General features: G+C 40.1%; 1 protein-coding gene across 1 annotated transcript in view; it reads left to right on the forward strand.

The window, feature by feature from the left end:
• Nucleotides 1-19,867, forward strand: part of LOC128653286 (amine oxidase [flavin-containing] A) — a 468,419-nt gene that overhangs the window by 399,352 nt on the left and 49,200 nt on the right. Inside the window, exon 13 of the mRNA XM_053706491.1 lies at nucleotides 11,125-11,236. Coding sequence (XP_053562466.1) covers nucleotides 11,125-11,236 — 112 coding nt within the window. The remainder of the gene's footprint in view (nucleotides 1-11,124; nucleotides 11,237-19,867) is intronic.

The raw sequence follows: 19,867 nt of genomic DNA on the forward strand, positions 1-19,867 counted from the left end.
AGGAGTAGAGAACTGGGTGGCGGATTTTCTAAGTCGGCAGACTTTTCATCCGGGGGAGTGGGAGCTCCATCCGGAGGTATTTGCCCAGTTGATTCAACTATGGGCAAACTAGAACTAGATCTCATGGCATCTCATCATAACGCCAAGCTTCCTCGTTACGGGTCCAGGTCCAGGGATCCCAAGGCAGCGCTGATAGATGCTCTAGCAGCGCCCTGGTCCTTTAGCCTGGCTTATGTGTTTCCACCGTTTCCTCTGCTCCCTCGTCTGATTGCCAAAATCAAGCAGGAGAGAGCTTTGGTGATCTTGATAGCTCCTGTGTGTTCATGCAGGACTTGGTATGCAGATCTGGTGGACATGTCATCCTTTCCACCATGGACTCTGCCGCTAAGGCAGCACCTTCTACTTCAAGGTCCCTTCAAACATCCAAATCTAATTTCTCTGCATCTGACTGCTTGGAGATTGAACGCTTGATTCTTTCAAAGCGTGGTTTTTCCGAGTCGGTCATTGATACCTTAATTCAGGCTCGAAAGCCTGTCACCAGGAAAATCTATCATAAGATATGGTGTAAATATCTTCATTGGTGTGAATCCAAGGGTTACTCATGGAGTAAAGTCAGGATTCCTAGGATATTATCCTTTCTCCAAGAGGGATTGGAGAAGGGATTGTCAGTTAGTTCCTTAAAGGGACAGATTTCTGCTCTGTCTATTCTTTTGCACAAATTTCTGGCTGAGGTTCCAGACGTTCAGGCGTTTTGTCAGGCTTTGGTTAGAATCAAGCCTGTGTTTAAACCTGTTGCTCCGCCATGGAGTTTAAATTTAGTTCTTAAAGTTCTTCAAGGGGTTCCGTTTGAACCTTTGCATTCCATAGATATTAAACTTTTATCTTGGAAAGTTCTGTTTTTAGTAGCTATCTCCTCGGCTTGAAGAGTTTCGAAATTATCTGCTTTACAGTGTGATTCCCCTTATTTGATTTTCCATGCAGATAAGGTAGTTTTAGGTACCAAACCTGGGTTTCTTCCTAAGGTGGTATCTAATAAGAATATCAATCAGGAGATTGTTGTTCCTTCATTATGTCCTAATCCTTCTTCAAAGAAGGAACGTCTATTACACAATCTTGATGTGGTTCGTGCTTTAAAGTTTTATTTACAAGCTACGAAGGATTTTCGTCAAACATCTGCTTTGTTGTCTACTCTGGACAGAGGAGAGGCCAAAAGGCTTCGGCAACTTCTCTTTCTTTTTGGCTGAGAAGCTTAATCCGCTTAGCTTATGAGACTGCTGGCCAGCAGCCTCCTGAAATAATTACAGCTCATTCCACTAGAGCGGTGGCTTCCACATGGGCTTTTAAAAATGAGGCCTTTGTTGAACAGATTTGTAAGGTGGTGACTTGTTCTTCGCTTCATACTTTTTCTAAATTCTACAAATTTGATACTTTTGCTTCCTCTGAGGCTATTTTTGGGAGAAAGGTCTTACAGGCAGTGGTGCCTTCCGTTTAAGTGCCTGCCTTGTCCCTCCCTTCATCCGTGTCCTAAAGCTTTGGTATTGGTATCCCACAAGTAATGGATGAACCCGTGGACTGGATACACCTTTACAAGAGAAAACAAAATTTATGCTTACCTGATAAATTTATTTCTCTTGTGGTGTATCCAGTCCATGGCCCGCCCTGTCATTTTAAGGCAGGTGTTTTTTATTTTTAAACTACAGTCACCACTGCACCCTATAGTTTCTCCTTTTTTCTTGCTCGTCTTCGGTCGAATGACTGGGGGTGGCAGTTAGGGGAGGAGCTATATAGACAGCTCTGCTGTGGGTGTCCTCTTGCAGCTTCCTGTTGGGAAGGAGAATATCCCACAAGTAATGGATGAACCCGTGGACTGGATACACCACAAGAGAAATAAATTTATCAGGTAAGCATAAATTTTGTTTTTTTTTGCTCTTTTGGTATATCTCCTTAAAAAATGTGTATTTATATATTGGTTGAGACAAAAAATGTTTTTTGTTTTTGTTGAACATCTCTAATTTTTTTTTTCTTTCTTTGTTTTTGTAAAAAAAATTCAATAAAAATTATTTAAAAGGAGTCAAGTCAAAATTTAACTTTTATGATTCAGATAGAGCACACAATTTTAACCCCTTAATGACCAAGGACGTGCCAGGCACGTCCTAAAAAAACGTCCTCAGAGGTTTCATGGTATTGCAGTGATGCCTCAATATTGAGGCATCCTACAATACCCTCTGGTAAGCAACCGATGCAGAGAGGGCCACTCTGTTGCCCTCTCTGCATCGGACAGCGATGGTGCCAATTGTTAGTAGCGTGGGAGGGATAGGAGGGAGGCTGGTGGGCAGTCCATCGCTGAAGAAGTTCTGGTAGGCAGTAATGAGAGTTCCGGAAGTGTGCCTGAGGGGGCTGGAGAGGGTGGGACCGCTATACTATGGAAAATCTATAGTGAAAGGGAAAGAGGGAGGGATAAGTGTTGGGAAAGGGATCTGGGAGGGGGAGAGGGTATTGAGGGGGGCAGCTACAGTACAGAAAAAAAAAGCAGACAAATAGGTAGAGAGGGAGGGTTAGAGAGCTGTTTGGGGGATCAAGGAGGTTGGGGGCTAAGGGGGGGATCATACACTGCAGAATATATATTAATGTATTATTTGTTTTAAAAGCCTTTTATTTTAGTAATGGCAGACTTTCTGCCAGTACTTAAGATGGGGGTGACAATTGTGGGGTGGGGGAGGGAAGAGAGCGGTTTGAGAGGGGTCAGGGAGGGATCAAAGGGTGGGATGTGTCAGGTGGGAGGCTGATATGTACACTAAAGCTAAAATTAACCCTACAATCTACTACAATCTACCTAATTAATACAAGTGTAGTGCACAGCAGCATTTAGCGGCTTTCTAATTACCAAAAAGCAATGCCAAAGCCATATATGTCTGCTATTTTTGAACAACGGAGATCCCAGAGAAGCATTTACAACCATTTGTGCCATAATTGCACAAGCTGTTTGTAAATGCTTTAAGTGAGAACCTAAAGTTTGTGAAAAAGTTAGCGATTTTTTTAACGATGAAATGGCGGCATGAAATATACCAAAATTGGCCTAGATCAATACTTTAGGTTGTCTACTAAAAAAAAAATATACATGTCAAGGGATATTCAGGGATTCCTGATGGATATCAGTGTTACAATGTAACTATCGCTAATTTTTTTTTTTTTTTTAAATGGTTATATGATATGATAAAAATAATGGTATCTTTAGAAAGTCCATTTAATGGCAAGAAAAACGGTATATAATATGTGTGGGTACAGTTAATGAGTAAGAGGAAAATTACAGCTAAACACAAACACCTCAAAAATGTAAAAACAGCCCTGGTCCTAACGGTTAGAAAATTGAAAAATGGTCTGGTCATTAAGGGGTTAAACAACTTTGGATTCCACTTCCATTATCTAAATGTGCACAATTCTTTTATATGCACACTTTCTGTGGCACCAGCTCCTACTGAGCCATGTGCAAGGTTCACAGGTTTTATATATATGTATATATATATATACTGTATAAATATTTTGTTTGGCTAATGGCTGTCACATGATGTATTAGGAAGGAAAATGTAAAATCTACTCTTCTTTTTAAATTTGAACTTGGTGCTTTTGCATTGTCTTTTTATTATTCAGATATTGATTATACTAATCTGCTGTGTTTAGTGGTCTTTTATTATTAAGTGGAGCGCAAATAACGCTTTAGCAAAAGTGATATTTTGCACTCCACTTGTAATCTGGCTCAATATGTCCACTATACAACATGAAGTCTGTTATTAACATATGTTAGAATCACAAAGACAAAACTGCTTGTATTGATGCTGTGGACACCCTAATATTTACGTAAAAAAAAATAAAAAAAGTCTTGTTTTTACATGTAATAGGATAACACGTTGACTAAGAGCAATGGTTCCTATGGATATTGGATTATTTTGCATAATGATTAACATGGCCCAAAAGTATAAAAAGAATGGCATGTAATCAATATTTCTTTCCTAAGATATGGTGAGTCCACGGAATCATCAATTATTAGTGGGAATATCACTCCTGGCCAGCAGGAGGAGGCAAAGAGCACCATAGCTGCTATATATGTCACTTCCCTTACCCATAACCCCCAGTCATTCTCTTTGCCTGCGGTGCAAGGAGGAGGTGAAGTTTTGGTGTCTGATCTACAATCAAGATTTTTTTATTTTAAAGCAGAGTAGGTTTGCTCTGATCTTTCTAAAGGGTCTAGCCTTAGCCCATGTCAGTCTCTTCAGTAGGGCAATGGTGGCTTTTAAGCAATTGGGAACTTGTGGGGTACAATCCTCACTGCGTTTTCCCAAAACATTTTGCTGCCCTATTTAGATAGCCTGAGCAAGTGTACTCAGTCTTTCTGTATTTCCACAGGTCCATGTGAGGGATGGCATCCTCTCAAACCAGATGAGCTGTCCTGCTACTGGACAGATAAATATTAAGGTAAGTGCCAGTTTTATTTTTCTATGTAGCAGGGAAAAATTTGGCACTTATTCAGCTGAAACGCTGTAGGGACGTTTTTTATTATTCCTGTCGGTGCAGGTTTTTATGGCAGTTTTTGCAGGCACTGTTAGTTTGAGGAGTTATTTATTTTATTGATGGCTCAGTGAGGATCCGTATTTAGTAACAGATTATGTACTTTTTTGGGGGGGTTTTATTGTTTGTTTTTAAGCCTGTTTTTCAAGAAACTTGTTTTAAAAAAATTAAAAAATTGCATTTTTTGTCAGCTGTAAGACCGCACCCTTTTAGGGAGGTTCTGATTCTGTGATATCAGTTTTTTTTTTTTTTGGCACTTTTATTTTGGTGCCCATATTTCAGATGGCTCTGCTGTTTAGAAGGCTTCTTGCTGTTTTTGCTTCTCTATACATCTGAATTGTAAACGGGATCGTTTTTTTCCTCAGTTTGCTGCAGGTTGTAGGACAGGTTTTTTTGGTTCTGTATTATATCCTTTGTTAAAAGAAAAAAAAAGAAAAGTTAATTTTTTAATTGTATTATTTGTTTCTTTTTGTATTATGAATCAGGAAGCTGTGCAGGATGTTACCTGTAGCTTATGATTTGATGCCCAGGTGGAACCCCCAGTACCTTTTTGTTCTTCATGTATTGAAAGAACTTTAGCTTATAGAAATAGACTTTTTGACCCTGAGCCATCATTAGCTAAGGCGGATGCTGTTCAGGAGCCTCCTGTTTCAGATGTGCTGCAGCTTTCTCCTCAAGCGTCCCAATCCTATTCATCTGCACATGCAGTTGCCCTGAGTTTCCTCTCATGCTCCGTCTGGAGTTATTTTGCAAAATATTGCTGTCCAGGTATCTTCTGCGGTATCTGAGGAGCTGTCTGCTTTTTCCCATGCTGCAGGGAAAACGCAAAAGGAAATTTAAAGAAACAGTAAGTAAGGTTTCTGATCCTGAAGTGGCTAATCAAAGTATTTCCTCTCAGAAGTCTGTGGATGAAGATTCTTCGGGTGCATCTGAGGGTGAAATTTCGGATTCAGGCAGTATAATTCCTTCTACTGATGCTGAAGTTGTGTGGAAGGCTTGCTCAACTAAGAATTGGTTTAAACATTTATATTTTCTGTACCTCTGATATCGCAAATGTTATTAAATGTACAGATTGGTTTAAACTTTGTCTCCAAGGATGTTGCTGTTAAGGCACTGCCACAGCTTTCTCCTTTTATGTCCCAAGCCTATATGGCATCACAAGCAGTGCCTTGTGGTTCCTCTCAATCTCCTGGAGGAGTGTATTTGCTTACAGAAGTTGCAAGCTCAGGTATCTTCTGCGGTATCTGTGGCTTTGTCTCTTTTCCTTTACTTCAGGGAAAAGGCAAGAGGACATTTTAAGTCTCAGATAAGAGGATTTCTGCTCGACATACTGCTACGCAGGTGTGTCTTCTTCCAAGTTAGTGAGGAGGATTCGCTGGTAGATTCTGAGGCTGAAATCTCAGATCTGGACAGTATAATTCCTTCATCTGTTACTGAAGTGGTATCCTTCAGTTGTTTGCTTCAAAGCCTCTTATATTGTCAGGAGGTCTTGGCTGACTGGATGACAACGATCCCTATCATTGTCTTTCCTTCTGAGTTTTGTGAACTTTATCAGTTCTATATTTTTCTTTCCTCTCTGGAAGGGTTCTAGACGTACTGTGAGATGTTCACAGGATTGAAGTTTTCCTCCCAGTGGCAAATTTCTTTTTCTAGAGTATTTGCAATCCAAGTAGGATGAGAGGCATTCCTTGAACTGGATTCAGGGTCTTCATCTCTGGGAGTGACAGTTCCAGTCCCAGTTTGGGAACGGGATATAGGTATTTACCTCATATATTTTAGATTCTGTCCTTCAAAGTAGTATCCTTTCTCCTTTGGTTCTAGTGGGCCTGTTCATAACGAACTTAGACCTGAGACATTTATTGTTTCCTTAATCAGAATCTTCTCTAGTTTTCTTAGTTTCGCCATCCCAGTCAGACCTTTAGGTCTTGGGATATTGCAAGTGTGTATTTCTGGACAATATATAGTTCAGGTATCATCCTGACTTTGAGCTAACTCTTTTTTAAGAGATCTTGTCCAATCTTCTTTTCCGGGGATGGGAAATGAATCTGGAGAAGAGGTCCCTTGTTCTATCCACAAGGGTAATTTTATTTGGGACTACCGCCACAATACCGTGACTGCACCCAATTTTGTTTGAGCTCGGAAGTTATGCAGGGTCAGGTCTGGTCAGTACCTGAATGGAGACCGCCTGGGAACACCAGGTGCGGTATGCTTGGACCTTATTTGATTCTTTATCTAGGAGATGTCTTTCAGAGGTCAGAAAATTAAGGATTTATTTCTTTTCCCCACTCTGCAGTCTTCTGTCCGGCCAACAGTAAGCTCTAGTGGCCGGTGGATAGCTTGCCATCTTGCAACCAGGAGGTTGGGAATTTGGATTTAGCTGCAGTTGATATTTCTTCACTTTTCTGTAACCCTGTGTATGGTGGGAATTGGTCTGATGGTATACCATTGACATCATTTCTTTTGCTATTTTCCATGACATGGAGAACTTTCGGATCTGTCTTAAAGGATAGCTTTAGATCAGATGACAAGAGACTTTCTTCCGTAGTATTTTTTCAGGAGTATCTATCTCGAGGCGTGTGCTTCTGGAGATATTCATGGGTTATGTGACCACGGATGCCAACCTGCTGGGCTGGTAAGCTGTCTGGGACTCGGAAGTGTCTCCTCTCCTCTTTAAACATCTTGAAGTTTAGAGCAATTCACAATGCTCTGATGACTTAACCTCAGTCGTCCCTAGCTTGGTTCCAGTCGGACAATATCACCTCAAGGGTTTATATCAACCATTGGGGAGGAACTAGGGGTTCCTTAGCCATGTAGGAGGTGACTTGGATTGTTGTCGGTCATCCACTTTCCAGTGGTGGACAATTGGAGGTCAGACTTCTAAACAGACTGATAATTCATCCCGGGAAGTGAGCTTTTCCATTCAGAAGTGTTCCTTAGGTAGACCCTCACATGGGGGGTTTCGGGAGTTGGCTTCTATTAGCCTTTCGAAAGAACGCCAAGTTTTGAAGGTACGGTTTATGGTCATCTGATCTGCAGACCGTCCTGATAGATGTTCTGGCGTTTTTCTTGGTTTTCAGCCTTGCATACCTTTTTCCTCTGTTTGTTCTCTTTCCACGAGTCATTACTCGTATTCTCAGGTGAGAGCGGTGGTGATTTTATTAGCCTCTGAGTGGCCTCGCAGGATCTGGTATGCAGACCTAGTGGAAATGTCGTCTCTCCACCTTGGAGACTACCTCTGAGGAAGGACTTCTGATTCTTGGTCTTTTCCTTCGTCTAAATCTCTGAAGCTGACTGCTTGAAGATTGGACGCTTAGTTTTGTCTAAGCGAGGGTTTTTCTGAATTTTTTATCTTTTCTCCAGGGTGGTCTGGAGAAGGGTTTGTCAGTCAGTACCCTGAAGTGTCTGCATTGTCTTTTTTGCTACATAAGCATCTGGTGGATGTGCCAGATGTGCAGTCTTTTTGTCAGGCACTGGTCTACATCAGGCGTGTGTTTAAGTTGGTTGCTCCCCCTTAGGGTTTTACCCTTGTTCTTAAAGTTTTGCAGTAGGCTCGGTTTGAGCCTTTACTTTCCAAAGATATTAAGTTGTTATCTTGGAAGGTTTTGTTTCTCATTGCTATCTTTTCTGCTTGGAGGGTCTCGGAGCTCTCCGTTTTGCAGTGTGATTCGCCTTATCTTATCTTTCATGCAGTTAAGGCGGTTATTCGTACTACTTAGGATTTCTTCCTAAGTGGTTTCGGATAGATATATTAATCAGAAAATTGTTGTTCCTTCTCTGTGTCCTTATCTTTCTTCTCATAAGGAACGTTTGTTGCACAACTTTGATGTTGTGCGTGTTTTTATTTTCTATCTACAGGCGACTAAGGATTGTCTCCAGTTTGCTGTTTGTTTCTCTGGAAAACATAAAGGTCAGAAAGCTTCAGCTACTTCTCTTTCTCTTTTGTTGAGAGTAGCAGCCTACTGAGAGAATTTCAGCTCATTTCACTACGGCTGTCCCTTCTTATTTGGCTTATAAGAAGGAGGTTTCTGTAGAACAGATTTGCAAGGCTGCAACTTGGTCCTCTGTGCATACTTTTTCCAAATTTTATATTTTTTTCTTAGCTGAGGCTTCTTTTGGGAGAAAGGTTCTTCATGCAGTGGTGCTTTCTGTTTAGGTTACCTGTCTTGTCCCTCCCTAATCATCTGTGTCCTAGCTTGGGTATTGGTTCCCACTAGTAATTGATGATTTCATGGACTCACCATATCTTAGGAAAGAAAACATCATTTATGCTTACCTGATAAATTTATTTATTTCTGGAGTCCACGGCCCACCCTTTATTTTAAGAGTTATTTTTAACTAAAACCTCAGGCACCTCTACACCTTTGTGTTATCATCTTTTTCCATTTTCCCTTCGGCTGAATGACTTGAGGTTATGGGTAAGGGAAGTGACATATATAGCAGCTTTGCTGTGGTGCTCTTTACCGCCTCCTGCTGGCCAAGGGTGATATTCCCACTAGTAATTGATAATTCTGTAGACTCACCATATCCGGAAATAAATAAATTTATCAGGTAAGCATAAATTATGTTTTTTTTTCTTTATTTAAGAAAATAATTCAATTATTTAAAAATATGTATACCATCTTTTGGATGTTAGACATTATTTTCTTCTTTTGGTCAGCTATTCAGGAGAACCAGATGTTTTTTTCAGCTTCAAACTGAAAGATCATTATTATTTGCCACATGATATCAGTGCACCCGGGGAAAACGGCCTATATAAAATGTTAGTATCTTGCTTCTGGTATTTTTAGGTGGCCAAGCACTATAGTGCTGGACACCTATTGTTTTTGCTCAGATTATTATTATTATTATTATTATTTTTCGCAGTTTTTTTCAAATGCTTATAATAAGAACAGCATAACTCAAAAACTCATAAAACTTGGCACAGTGCTAGAGATCTATGCTGTGCATAATCCTATGCAACATAAATCTCATAGGTCATGTGATCTAGCAGCCATATTGCTTTTTGCTACAAATTTCGACAAACGCTTGAAAATCTTCTTCTCCGGAACCGCTTATGTTACAGTTGTGAAACTTGCTATGTACATTGCTGTACTGACCTAGAATAGAGTTTGTTCAAGAGAAGTGATTTAGTCACATGACCTAGCTGCCATTTTGAATTGTGCCAAAATCTTTAAACATCTTCTCTGCAATCGCTAAGTGCAATGAAGTGCAATTTTGCACATGTGCTCCTTGCAAGGTCCTCTACCTGCGGATTTTCCATAATCAACATGGCCGCTATGAGCGATTCGCCTTTTTATCATTGTTTAATTGCGTAAATTTGCACTTTATGCATTATATTTACACTATTTAACTATATTACAGTGCAGCAGACACATGATTACACACAGTTATGACCCCTAAAGGCAATATTGCAGTTAAAATTCGCACTGCGCAGTCGCCTTCGTGAAATAAAACATTTGCAAATTTTCATGAAACATCTGCAAATTGTAGAGGTCTATAGTGAGCATTAGTATGTGCAATTTAAAAGCCATACATTGCATAGCTTGGCGGACATTTTGTTTCGAATGCGCTGTTTTTAAAAACTACAAAAATATTCTTCTTCCCCGAAACCGCTTATGGCACAGACTTGAAATTTTGTTTATAGAGTTATCTTATGACTAACATTCAGATTTGTTCAAGAGAAGTTGATAGGTCATGTGGTTTTGCAGCCATTTTGAATTGTTCAAAAATGCTTAACGATATTTTTAAATTAATAATAAAACAAAAACCGTTTTACCAAAATGCTTTATTTTTGCCATGCTTACTGACATCTATGGTGACAACTATTGTGCATAATATGGACACTGTATATCATATATTCTGGCAGCCATTTTGTTTTTTGCGAAAATTTCTAAAATCTATTTTCTCTGCAACCACTTATGTTAGAACTGTGAAACTTTATGTATAACCTTATATTGTGACATACGTTACATATGTTCATGTTGAAAGTATTGGTCATATGGTATGGCCGCCATCTTGAATAACGCAAAAACTTCGAAAATGTGTTGTTTTTGCAACTGCTTATGTTAAAGCTTTGCTATTTGCTGTATAACCATATAATGTGACCTAGAGTTACATCTGTTCATGCTGAAAGTATTGGTCATATAGTGTGGCAGCCATCTTTAAAAACGCAATAATTTAAAAAATGTGTTTTTTTCCAACTGTTTATCTTAGAACTGCAAAAACTTGCATTATAGCTATATATTGTGACTTGGCTGCTTGTATGCCATTGCATAGGCAATGCGCTTGGCCACCTCTATTGCTGCTAGCGGCTATATATATATTTTTTTTTTTTTTTTACCAAATATGAACCATATTTGATACTGGCAGAAGTACTTAGACTTAAATCACATATAATCCATGTTTTTAATTTGTCATATGAAAAACATTTGGCGTCAGTTGTTGGAACATAGAATATTTAATTCAACACATTTGTAAATTATATTTAAAGCCCTATTTTATATGTGTGTCTCTTATAAAATGAGTACATCAATAGTTATATTTTCTTTACTGTTTCTAAAGTGTTATCCGGCAGCCTGTTGGAAAGATTTACTTTGCTGGAACAGAAACTGCTACACAATGGAGTGGATACATGGAGGGAGCTGTACAGGCTGGAGAGAGAGCAGCCAGAGAGGTGAATAAACTTTTTTTTTAATGTTACTGGTTAATATTTTGTTATATTGCATTTAATTTGACACTGGTAAGGTTAAGGTAAATTAGAGAAATGTTAATTTGTGACATCATAAGGATACAGAAATGGCAACATGGTAATACAGCATAAAGATCTGGGTCAAGAGGTTTTGTAGCTAGTGATATTGGTTTAAAAATATTTAGAAACATAAAGGGACATGAAACCCAAAAAATGTTTTTCATTGTTCATATAGTGCATGCAATTGTAAGCAACTTTCTCATTTACTTATTATCAAATTGTCTTCCATCCCTTGGTATCCTTTATTGAAAACCAGGGAGATAAGCTGATGAGTTTCTGAAGCACTTATGGCAGCAGTTTTGGAAGAATGTTATAAGTTTGCAAGAGCACTAAGTGGCAGCACTATTGCTGTCATGTAATGCTTTAGATACCTAGGTATCTCTTCAACAAAGACAATGAGAACAAAGTAAATTGGAAACCTTTTTAAAATTATATGCTCTGTCTGTTTTATGAAAGATATTGTCCCTTTAAGTTATACACAAACAGTCCACAGTTCCAGTTTTCAAACCATCTGAAATCCAGGACTCCTCTCATGTTCTAAACTACTACACCCATAATGCTGCAGGGTGCAACATAGAGAGTGGTAGGAATAAACCGTGTTATGACAAGGGCTCCAAAGCAAGCCCTATGTTGTATTCCTGAGCAGAGGACATCTGTGCACCGCAGGCTGGAGAATGAGTAGGTATCCCTGGTCCTTTGCTAGTCTGATCTTGCTATAATTTTTTATTTTTTTAATAATCAGTACATTATTGTATTAGAAAATACGTGCAATACCCCTATATAAAAGTCAGAATGGCACCCTTTAAAATGTGGGATATCAGATTTGTTGTGCTTTGGGTCTTAAAGTGAAGGTAAAGTTATTCTAATAGAAATGTCTCTTTATTTTCCTTTTCTAAATTACAAGGTAGTCGCTAGGTTTATTTTTTAAAAAAACGTTTATTTAACCATATTTACTAACTTTTATTTTAATGTGCCTTACAATCGTAATCCCCTCCCATCCAGCAGTTCCGTGTTTTCAATACATAGACGTATAGAGCGGTCCCACCCGCTCTATACGTCAGAACTACACTCGTGCACATCTATCCTCTGTTAACCGCGCATGCGCACAAAAATGTTTGCTCTCAAAAGCGCATGCGTTAATTACTTGTTACAGTATGCGATGCGGTGGGTGTTTGAAAAACAAATGAAACTCCTAATGCGCATACGCAAAACGAGGACGCGCTCGCTTTGAAGGAGGAGATAGAATCACTCGCGCATGCGCACAATCAAGCATCAGCTTGTGATGTCAATTGACGGCCGCCTAACGGCCAGAAAATCAATTGGCTATATAAACAACGTGATCGTTGTTTATAAAAAAAAAAATATAGACGGGTTGTTTTTTGACAAGCGAAATAGCAGCAAATTATACAAGAAAACTAAGGTACTAAATAAAATTCGAAAAAACCATTAATGAACATCATATTAAAATGTAATACTATATCGATTATAACATAGAAGAGAGAGTAAGTTTACCTTCACTTTAAAGGACCCTGGGCCCCAATATGATTACTATTTGCATGACATACAGGTGACCACCACTGTAACAGTGGATGTCCTGTTAGAACCATAGGTAAATGAAACAAAACATGTATTGTCACTGTCCCATGTTTTGTGCCATGTTGGTGTTTTATAAATGAATGACAATAGCCAAGACTCATAAATGCCCTGTGTAGTTTTCAAGGGACCTGGTTGTAAAGGTGAGATTGTATTCTAAATGTATTAAGCCTTGTTTCACCTGTCTTTTCCAGCTTTTTGTTAGTGTATGTTCCTGCCATTAACATCTGTAGGTGGATGAGGTGTTCTGTACATGATACCTCACTTATCAAACCACAAACAACACTGAAAAACCATAAATGTAACTGCAAAATTTAAGAAACATGCTTGAAAACTGGTTAATGTAAATGTTTGTGACTGAAAAATAGTCTTTTTTTTTTTTTTTTTTCTTTTTTAAATATTTTTATTGAGGTTTGCCAGGCGGTACATAAAAAAATAGACATGTTTCATCACAGTATGTATACATGAGTACACTCAAAAGAAAGAGCAATAAATTATATCAGTTATGCAATAGACAATGATGAGGTACAATAAATATGGAGCTGTAAGAACCATAGCGCCTAATCTCAGAGCCCTTCAACTGACAAAAGGGCCACTTTTGGACCCCATTAACCATTTGAGAGCTGAAATAAGAGGAAGGTATTTGAAATGTAGGGGGCCACTTTTGGGTCCCAATTTGTGGTCAAACCTCTTTTTAAATTTATATAGATGATACAGTCAATGTAACACAAATGCATAGGTAAACTTTAGTAACTTGATGTATAATGTACCCAAATACATACGGAAACAACTAGTTAATGCTAATAGATCTATTCATAGGTGGGACTAACCATGTTAACCTTGGTAAAATAAATTGTCATCTTAGATAGTCAATAATAACACTGTGGGCTTAGGAATATATTTTGAAGGGTATGTGCTAAGGTCCACTAAGTGGGTAGACAGTTGGTGAAGTAGTACAACATCCTATCAGTGGACCCTCTAACCCAGTTACTAACCCTAACAGGTTACCCTGTGGACATTTAGACAAAGATATTGTGCTGTACAGGGAGGTGATGAACACAAAATAAAGAACGGTGAGCAGAAACAATGCATATAACATACAGGAGCCATAACATGAAACTTGGTTAGCTTATAAAAACTGCTGTAGACAAGATGTATATATATCCATATTTCAGTGAATATTAGGTAGTCATAAGCTATCAATGGTATCTCAGACACGTTCTCTTCATATGGATAGCCAAAAATTTAACCACTTGCCTCTAGAAGTAAATAGAAAGTGGCTGCCTGTTAGCTCAGACTACTGTTATGTCCTCCCCAGGGGTCAGCCTCATCAACCAGGGCTCAGCAATAAGTTCTTGTAGCGACCGGATGGTCATACAGGGAGTGCAGAATTATTAGGCAAGTTGTATTTTTGAGGATTAATTTTATTATTGAACAACAACCATGTTCTCAATGAACCCAAAAAACGCATTAATATCAAAGCTGAATAGTTTTGGAAGTAGTTTTTAGTTATAGCTATTTTAGGGGGATATCTGTGTGTGCAGGTGACTATTACTGTGCATAATTATTAGGCAACTTAACAAAAAACAAATATATACCCATTTCAATTATTTATTTTTACCAGTGAAACCAATATAACATCTCAACATTCACAAATATACATTTCTGACATTCAAAAACAAAACAAAAACAAATCAGTGACCAATATAGCCACCTTTCTTTGCAAGGACACTCAAAAGCCTGCCATCCATGGATTCTGTCAGTGTTTTGATCTGTTCACCATCAACATTGCGTGCAGCAGCAACGACAGCCTCCCAGACACTGTTCAGAGAGGTGTACTGTTTTCCCTCCTTGTAAATCTCACATTTGATGATGGACCACAGGTTCTCAATGGGGTTCAGATCAGGTGAACAAGGAGGCCATGTCATTAGATTTTCTTCTTTTATACCCTTTCTTGCCAGCCACGCTGTGGAGTACTTGGACGCGTGTGATGGAGCATTGTCCTGCATGAAAATCATGTTTTTCTTGAAGGATGCAGACCACTGCTTGAAGAAGGTGTCTTCCAGAAACTGGCAGTAGGACTGGGAGTTGAGCTTGACTCCATCCTCAACCCGAAAAGGCCCCACAAGCTCATCTTTGATGATACCAGCCCAAACCAGTACTCCACCTCCACCTTGCTGGCGTCTGAGTCGGACTGGAGCTCTCTGCCCTTTACCAATCCAGCCACGGGCCCATCTATCTGGCCCATCAAGACTCACTCTCATTTCATCAGTCCATAAAACCTTAGAAAAAACAGTCTTGAGATATTTCTTGGCCCAGTCTTGACGTTTCAGCTTGTGTGTCTTGTTCAGTGGTGGTCGTCTTTCAGCCTTTCTTACCTTGGCCATGTCTCTGAGTATTGCACACCTTGTGCTTTTGGGCACTCCAGTGATGTTGCAGCTCTGAAATATGGCCAAACTGGTGGCAAATGGCATCTTGGCAGCTGCACGCTTGACTTTTCTCAGTTCATGGGCAGTTATTTTGCGCCTTGGTTTTTCCACACGCTTCTTGCGACCCTGTTGACTATTTTGAATTAAACGCTTGATTGTTCGATGATCACGCTTCAGAAGCTTTGCAATTTTAAGAGTGCTGCATCCCTCTGCAAGATATCTCACTATTTTTTACTTTTCTGAGCCTGTCAAGTCCTTCTTTTGACCCATTTTGCCAAAGGAAAGGAAGTTGCCTAATAATTATGCACACCTGATATAGGGTGTTGATGTCATTAGACCACACCCCTTCTCATTACAGAGATGCACATCACCTAATATGCTTAATTGGTTGTAGGCTTTCGAGCCTATACAGCTTGGAGTAAGACAACATGCATAAAGAGGATGATGTGGTCAAAATACTTATTTGCCTAATAATTCTGCACCCCCTGTAGTTGCAGCGTGTTATATTAGCCCTGGGTCTCAGATAACTCTCTTTAGCCCACTCCAACCTTTATTGGCCACCGTGGAAACAGAAGCTGGGGCAGCTGCGCTAGAGATACATACCGACCATAAAAGTCTCTATCGAATCTCGATCTCAGGCCTGAAACTACGTGAGCCATCCAAAATTGACTGCGGATCTCGGTATACTTAACAGGCTTTCTGTACAGACCTACGTGATTGCCCGCATTACTCCCCACATGGGACCAACTGGAGTCACAAACAGATTTTGGCATGGAACCGATCAGTACGAGCGGCATAGTACTCTGCAGCCTCTGCATTTTCCACTGCATGCTGACTTCTCTCTGCGGCCGCACCAGGATCTCTGCGAGGTCGGGGCTATGGGTTGCTCCGGTATGTGAGGATTGGTGCATAAGTAATGAGCTATAGAGCCTCGGCACCTGATCCGTCTTGACACCGTTCCTCTCTAAACCCTGCAAGCCTGTATCCGCTTCAAATCTGCGGTCTCCTTTATTGTCATGGCCAAACAGCTCACTAGTAGGTGTTCCCTGGGTTAGGGGTTTCGTTACCTCCGTTATAACTTGGCGCATCTGAAATTCGAACTGATCCAGCAAAGTCTGCAGCGCTTGATATATCTCCGCCATAACTGGATTCAGTTTTGCTGCTCTCTTTAAAACAGTAATAGGTGGTAGGTATTTCCATATAGTTTTACCCACTACGTTTCCATATAGCAAGACAGCTCATACGGCTGTTACTCCTGACATATCAGGACTTAGGGAGGGTAAATGAGGAGTCAGGTCTATTGCTAGGCCTCCGCTGCGCACCTCACTTAATCCGGTCTGCCTGGCTGAAATTCAAAGTCCAAAAACATATGTGTCCGTTCTCTGTATATTAAACTATAAAACTATTACAGTTTAGAGCTTGAGTCATATGCTTGTGAAGCGTTAGGCAACGGTTCCCTCAGCTCCAGAATTCAGCCTAAGTGAAAAGCAGCCATCTTGGTCGGTGTTCGGACCCGCCCCCCGCCCCCCCCCCCCGAAAAATAGTCTTTTTTTTATTTTGGAAAGTAGTTTTGCTAGATAGAACAAACGGTACCTCCAGGGCTTGGCTATGGGTGTTCTTGGTCAGGATTTTTCACCTACACCTAAGCCCAGCATGGAGAAGTCATAAAGACTGTGGTAATGGTAATCACCTGCCCCAAGTATACACCCATACAGTGTTTAAGGAGGGAAAGAAGAGACAGAGAGGTATGACATCCCGAGTTTATAAGAGGAAACCCATTTGTTCCAGAGTGGCGTCTCATACCCCTGTACTTAGTAGGCCATTGTCATACAAATGCCAATCACCTCCCTAACACATATACACAATATACTCAAATGAAAAAAGAGATTACTTATTTTCAAATTATATTCCCCATACCCCTTCAGGTAGCAGATGATTGCCATAGAAATGATAACCATCTATCTACATGATAATAATATATCATAAGACTCCACATTTAAAAGAGTAAAGTTTCATGATTCAAATTACAATCATGTCCTTAAAGCTATTGAAGTGATTGTCAGAGTAAATTTAATGATAACGTGTCAGTAACCACTATCCTCATTTTATTTGTTGTTTCTCTTGTAAGGTGTATCCAGTCCACGGGTTCATCCATTACTTGTGGGATATTCTCCTTCCCAACAGGAAGTTGCAAGAGGACACCCACCGCAGAGCTGTCTATATAGCTCCTCCCCTAACTGCCACCCCCAGTCATTCTCTTGCAACTCTCGACAAGATAGGAAGCATCAAGAGATATGTGGTGACTTAGTGTAGTTTTACCTTCAATCAAAAGTTTGTTATTTTTAAACGGTACCGGCGTTGTACTGTTTTGCTCTCAGGCAGAAATTAGAAGAAGAATTCTGCCTGGAGGTTTGATGATCTTAGCGGTTTGTAACTACGGTCCATTGCTGTTCTCACACATAACTGAAGAGTATGGGACAACTTCAGTTGAGGGAACGGTCTGCAGATTACCTGCTTTGAGGTATGTTCAGTATTTTTATTTCTAGAGAGATGAATAAGTTCTAGAAAATGCTGACAGCGCCTTGTGTATTTGAGGTAAGCCTGATGCAGTGATTTAACAGCGACTGGGATCATGCTTACAAAACAGGATAATACTCATGTTAATATTCATATTACTTAGTGACAAAACGTTTACATGACTTCATAAATGGGACTTTTTTTCTCAGAGGGAGATAAGTCTTTATTTGGGGCCTAGTTTCCACATGGCTAGTCAGATACTCCTAGGAGTATTTTCTTAAGGCCCCTCTGGCATTCAGTACATGGTGGGAGGGGCCTATTTTAGCGCTCTAGATGCGCCGTTTTAATTCAGACTGAGACATCCAGCTTCCCTAGAGCAGTCCTCTGGCATCTGAGGACCATTACAAATGGTTATTTCTGCACAAAATCGTATTTGAGGGCAGGTAGGAGCCTCAGCAGAGCTGTGACAAGGTGCTCAACTGCCTTTTAACGTTTTTTAACGTTTTTTTCAATCTGGTTTGGGGCCTAAGGGGTTAATCATCCATTTGCAAGTGGGTGCAATGTTGCTTTAGTCCCTTACACACACTGTAAAAATTTCAAAGACTTAACTATATTTTTACACTGTTTTGCAGTTTAAAGGGACAGTCTACCATAAAATTGTTATTGTTTTAAAAGATAGATAATCCCTTTATTACCCATCCCCCAGTTTTGCATAACTAACACAGTTATATTAATATACTTTTTACCTCTGTAATTACCTTGTATCTAGGAACCTTCTTCCAGCCCCCTGATCACATGACTGTGACTGTTTATTATCTATTGTCTTAAATTTAGCATTGTTTTATGCTAGATCTTAAATAACCCCCTGTGCGTGAACACAGTGTTATCTATATGGCCCACGTGTACTTTCTGTCTCTTTGTGTTGAAAAGAGATTTAAAAAGCATGTGATAAGAGGCCTTATAGGCTTAGAAATTAGCATATGAGCCTACCTATGTTTAGTTTAAACTAAGAATACCAAGAGAAAAAAGCAAATTTGATGATAAAAGTAAATTGGAAAGTTGATTAAAATTAAAAGTCCTATCTGAATAATGAAAGTTTTATTTATACTAGACTGACCACTGCAACTTTGCATGCTCAATCAGTGGAATGGGGACTATACAGATTTGTCCCCTCTGCTAAATCTGGATCAAGAGACCAGGGATTCTCTTCTCTGGTGGTTATCTCGGGTCCATCTGTCCAGGGGAATGAGTTTCCGCAGGCCAGAGTGGACTATAGTGACGACAAATGCCAGCCTTTTGGGCTGGGATGCAGTCTGGAACTCCCTGAAGGCTCAGGGTTTGTGGACTCAGGAGGAAGCCCTCCTCCAGATAACATTCTGGAACTGAGAGCGATATTCAAAGCTCTTCAGGCTTGGCTTCATCTAGCTGCGGTCAGGTTCATCAGATTTCAGTCGGACAATTTCACGACTGTAGCCTATATTAACCATCAGGGGGGAACAAGAATCCCCCTGGCAATGTTGGAGGTTTCAAAGATAATTCTATGGGCAGAGGTTCACTCTTGCCATCTCTCAGCTATCCATATCCCAGGAGTAGAGAACTGGGAGGCGGATTTTCTAAGTCGGCAGACTTTTCATCTGGGGGTTAGTTGCTCCATCCGGAGATATTTGCCCAGCTGATTCAACTATCGGGCAAACCAGAACTGGATCTGATGGCGTCTCGTCAGAACGCCAAGCTTCCTTGTTACGGGTCCAGGTCAAGGGACCCCCAGGCAGCGCTGATAGATGCTCTAGCAGTGCCCTGGTCCTTCAGCCTGGCTTATGTGTTCCCATCATTTCCTCTCCTCCCTCGTCTGATTGCCAAGATCAAGCAGGAGAGAGCTTCAGTGATATTGATAGCACCTGCGTGGCCACGCAGGACTTGGTATGCAGATCTGGTGGACATGTCATCCCTTCCACCATGGACTCTGCCGCTGAGGCAGGACCTTCTACTCCAAGGTCCATTCAAACATCCAAATCTA

This window comes from Bombina bombina, chromosome 3 (assembly GCF_027579735.1).
Source record: "Bombina bombina isolate aBomBom1 chromosome 3, aBomBom1.pri, whole genome shotgun sequence".
NCBI classification, from domain to species: domain Eukaryota; kingdom Metazoa; phylum Chordata; class Amphibia; order Anura; family Bombinatoridae; genus Bombina; species Bombina bombina.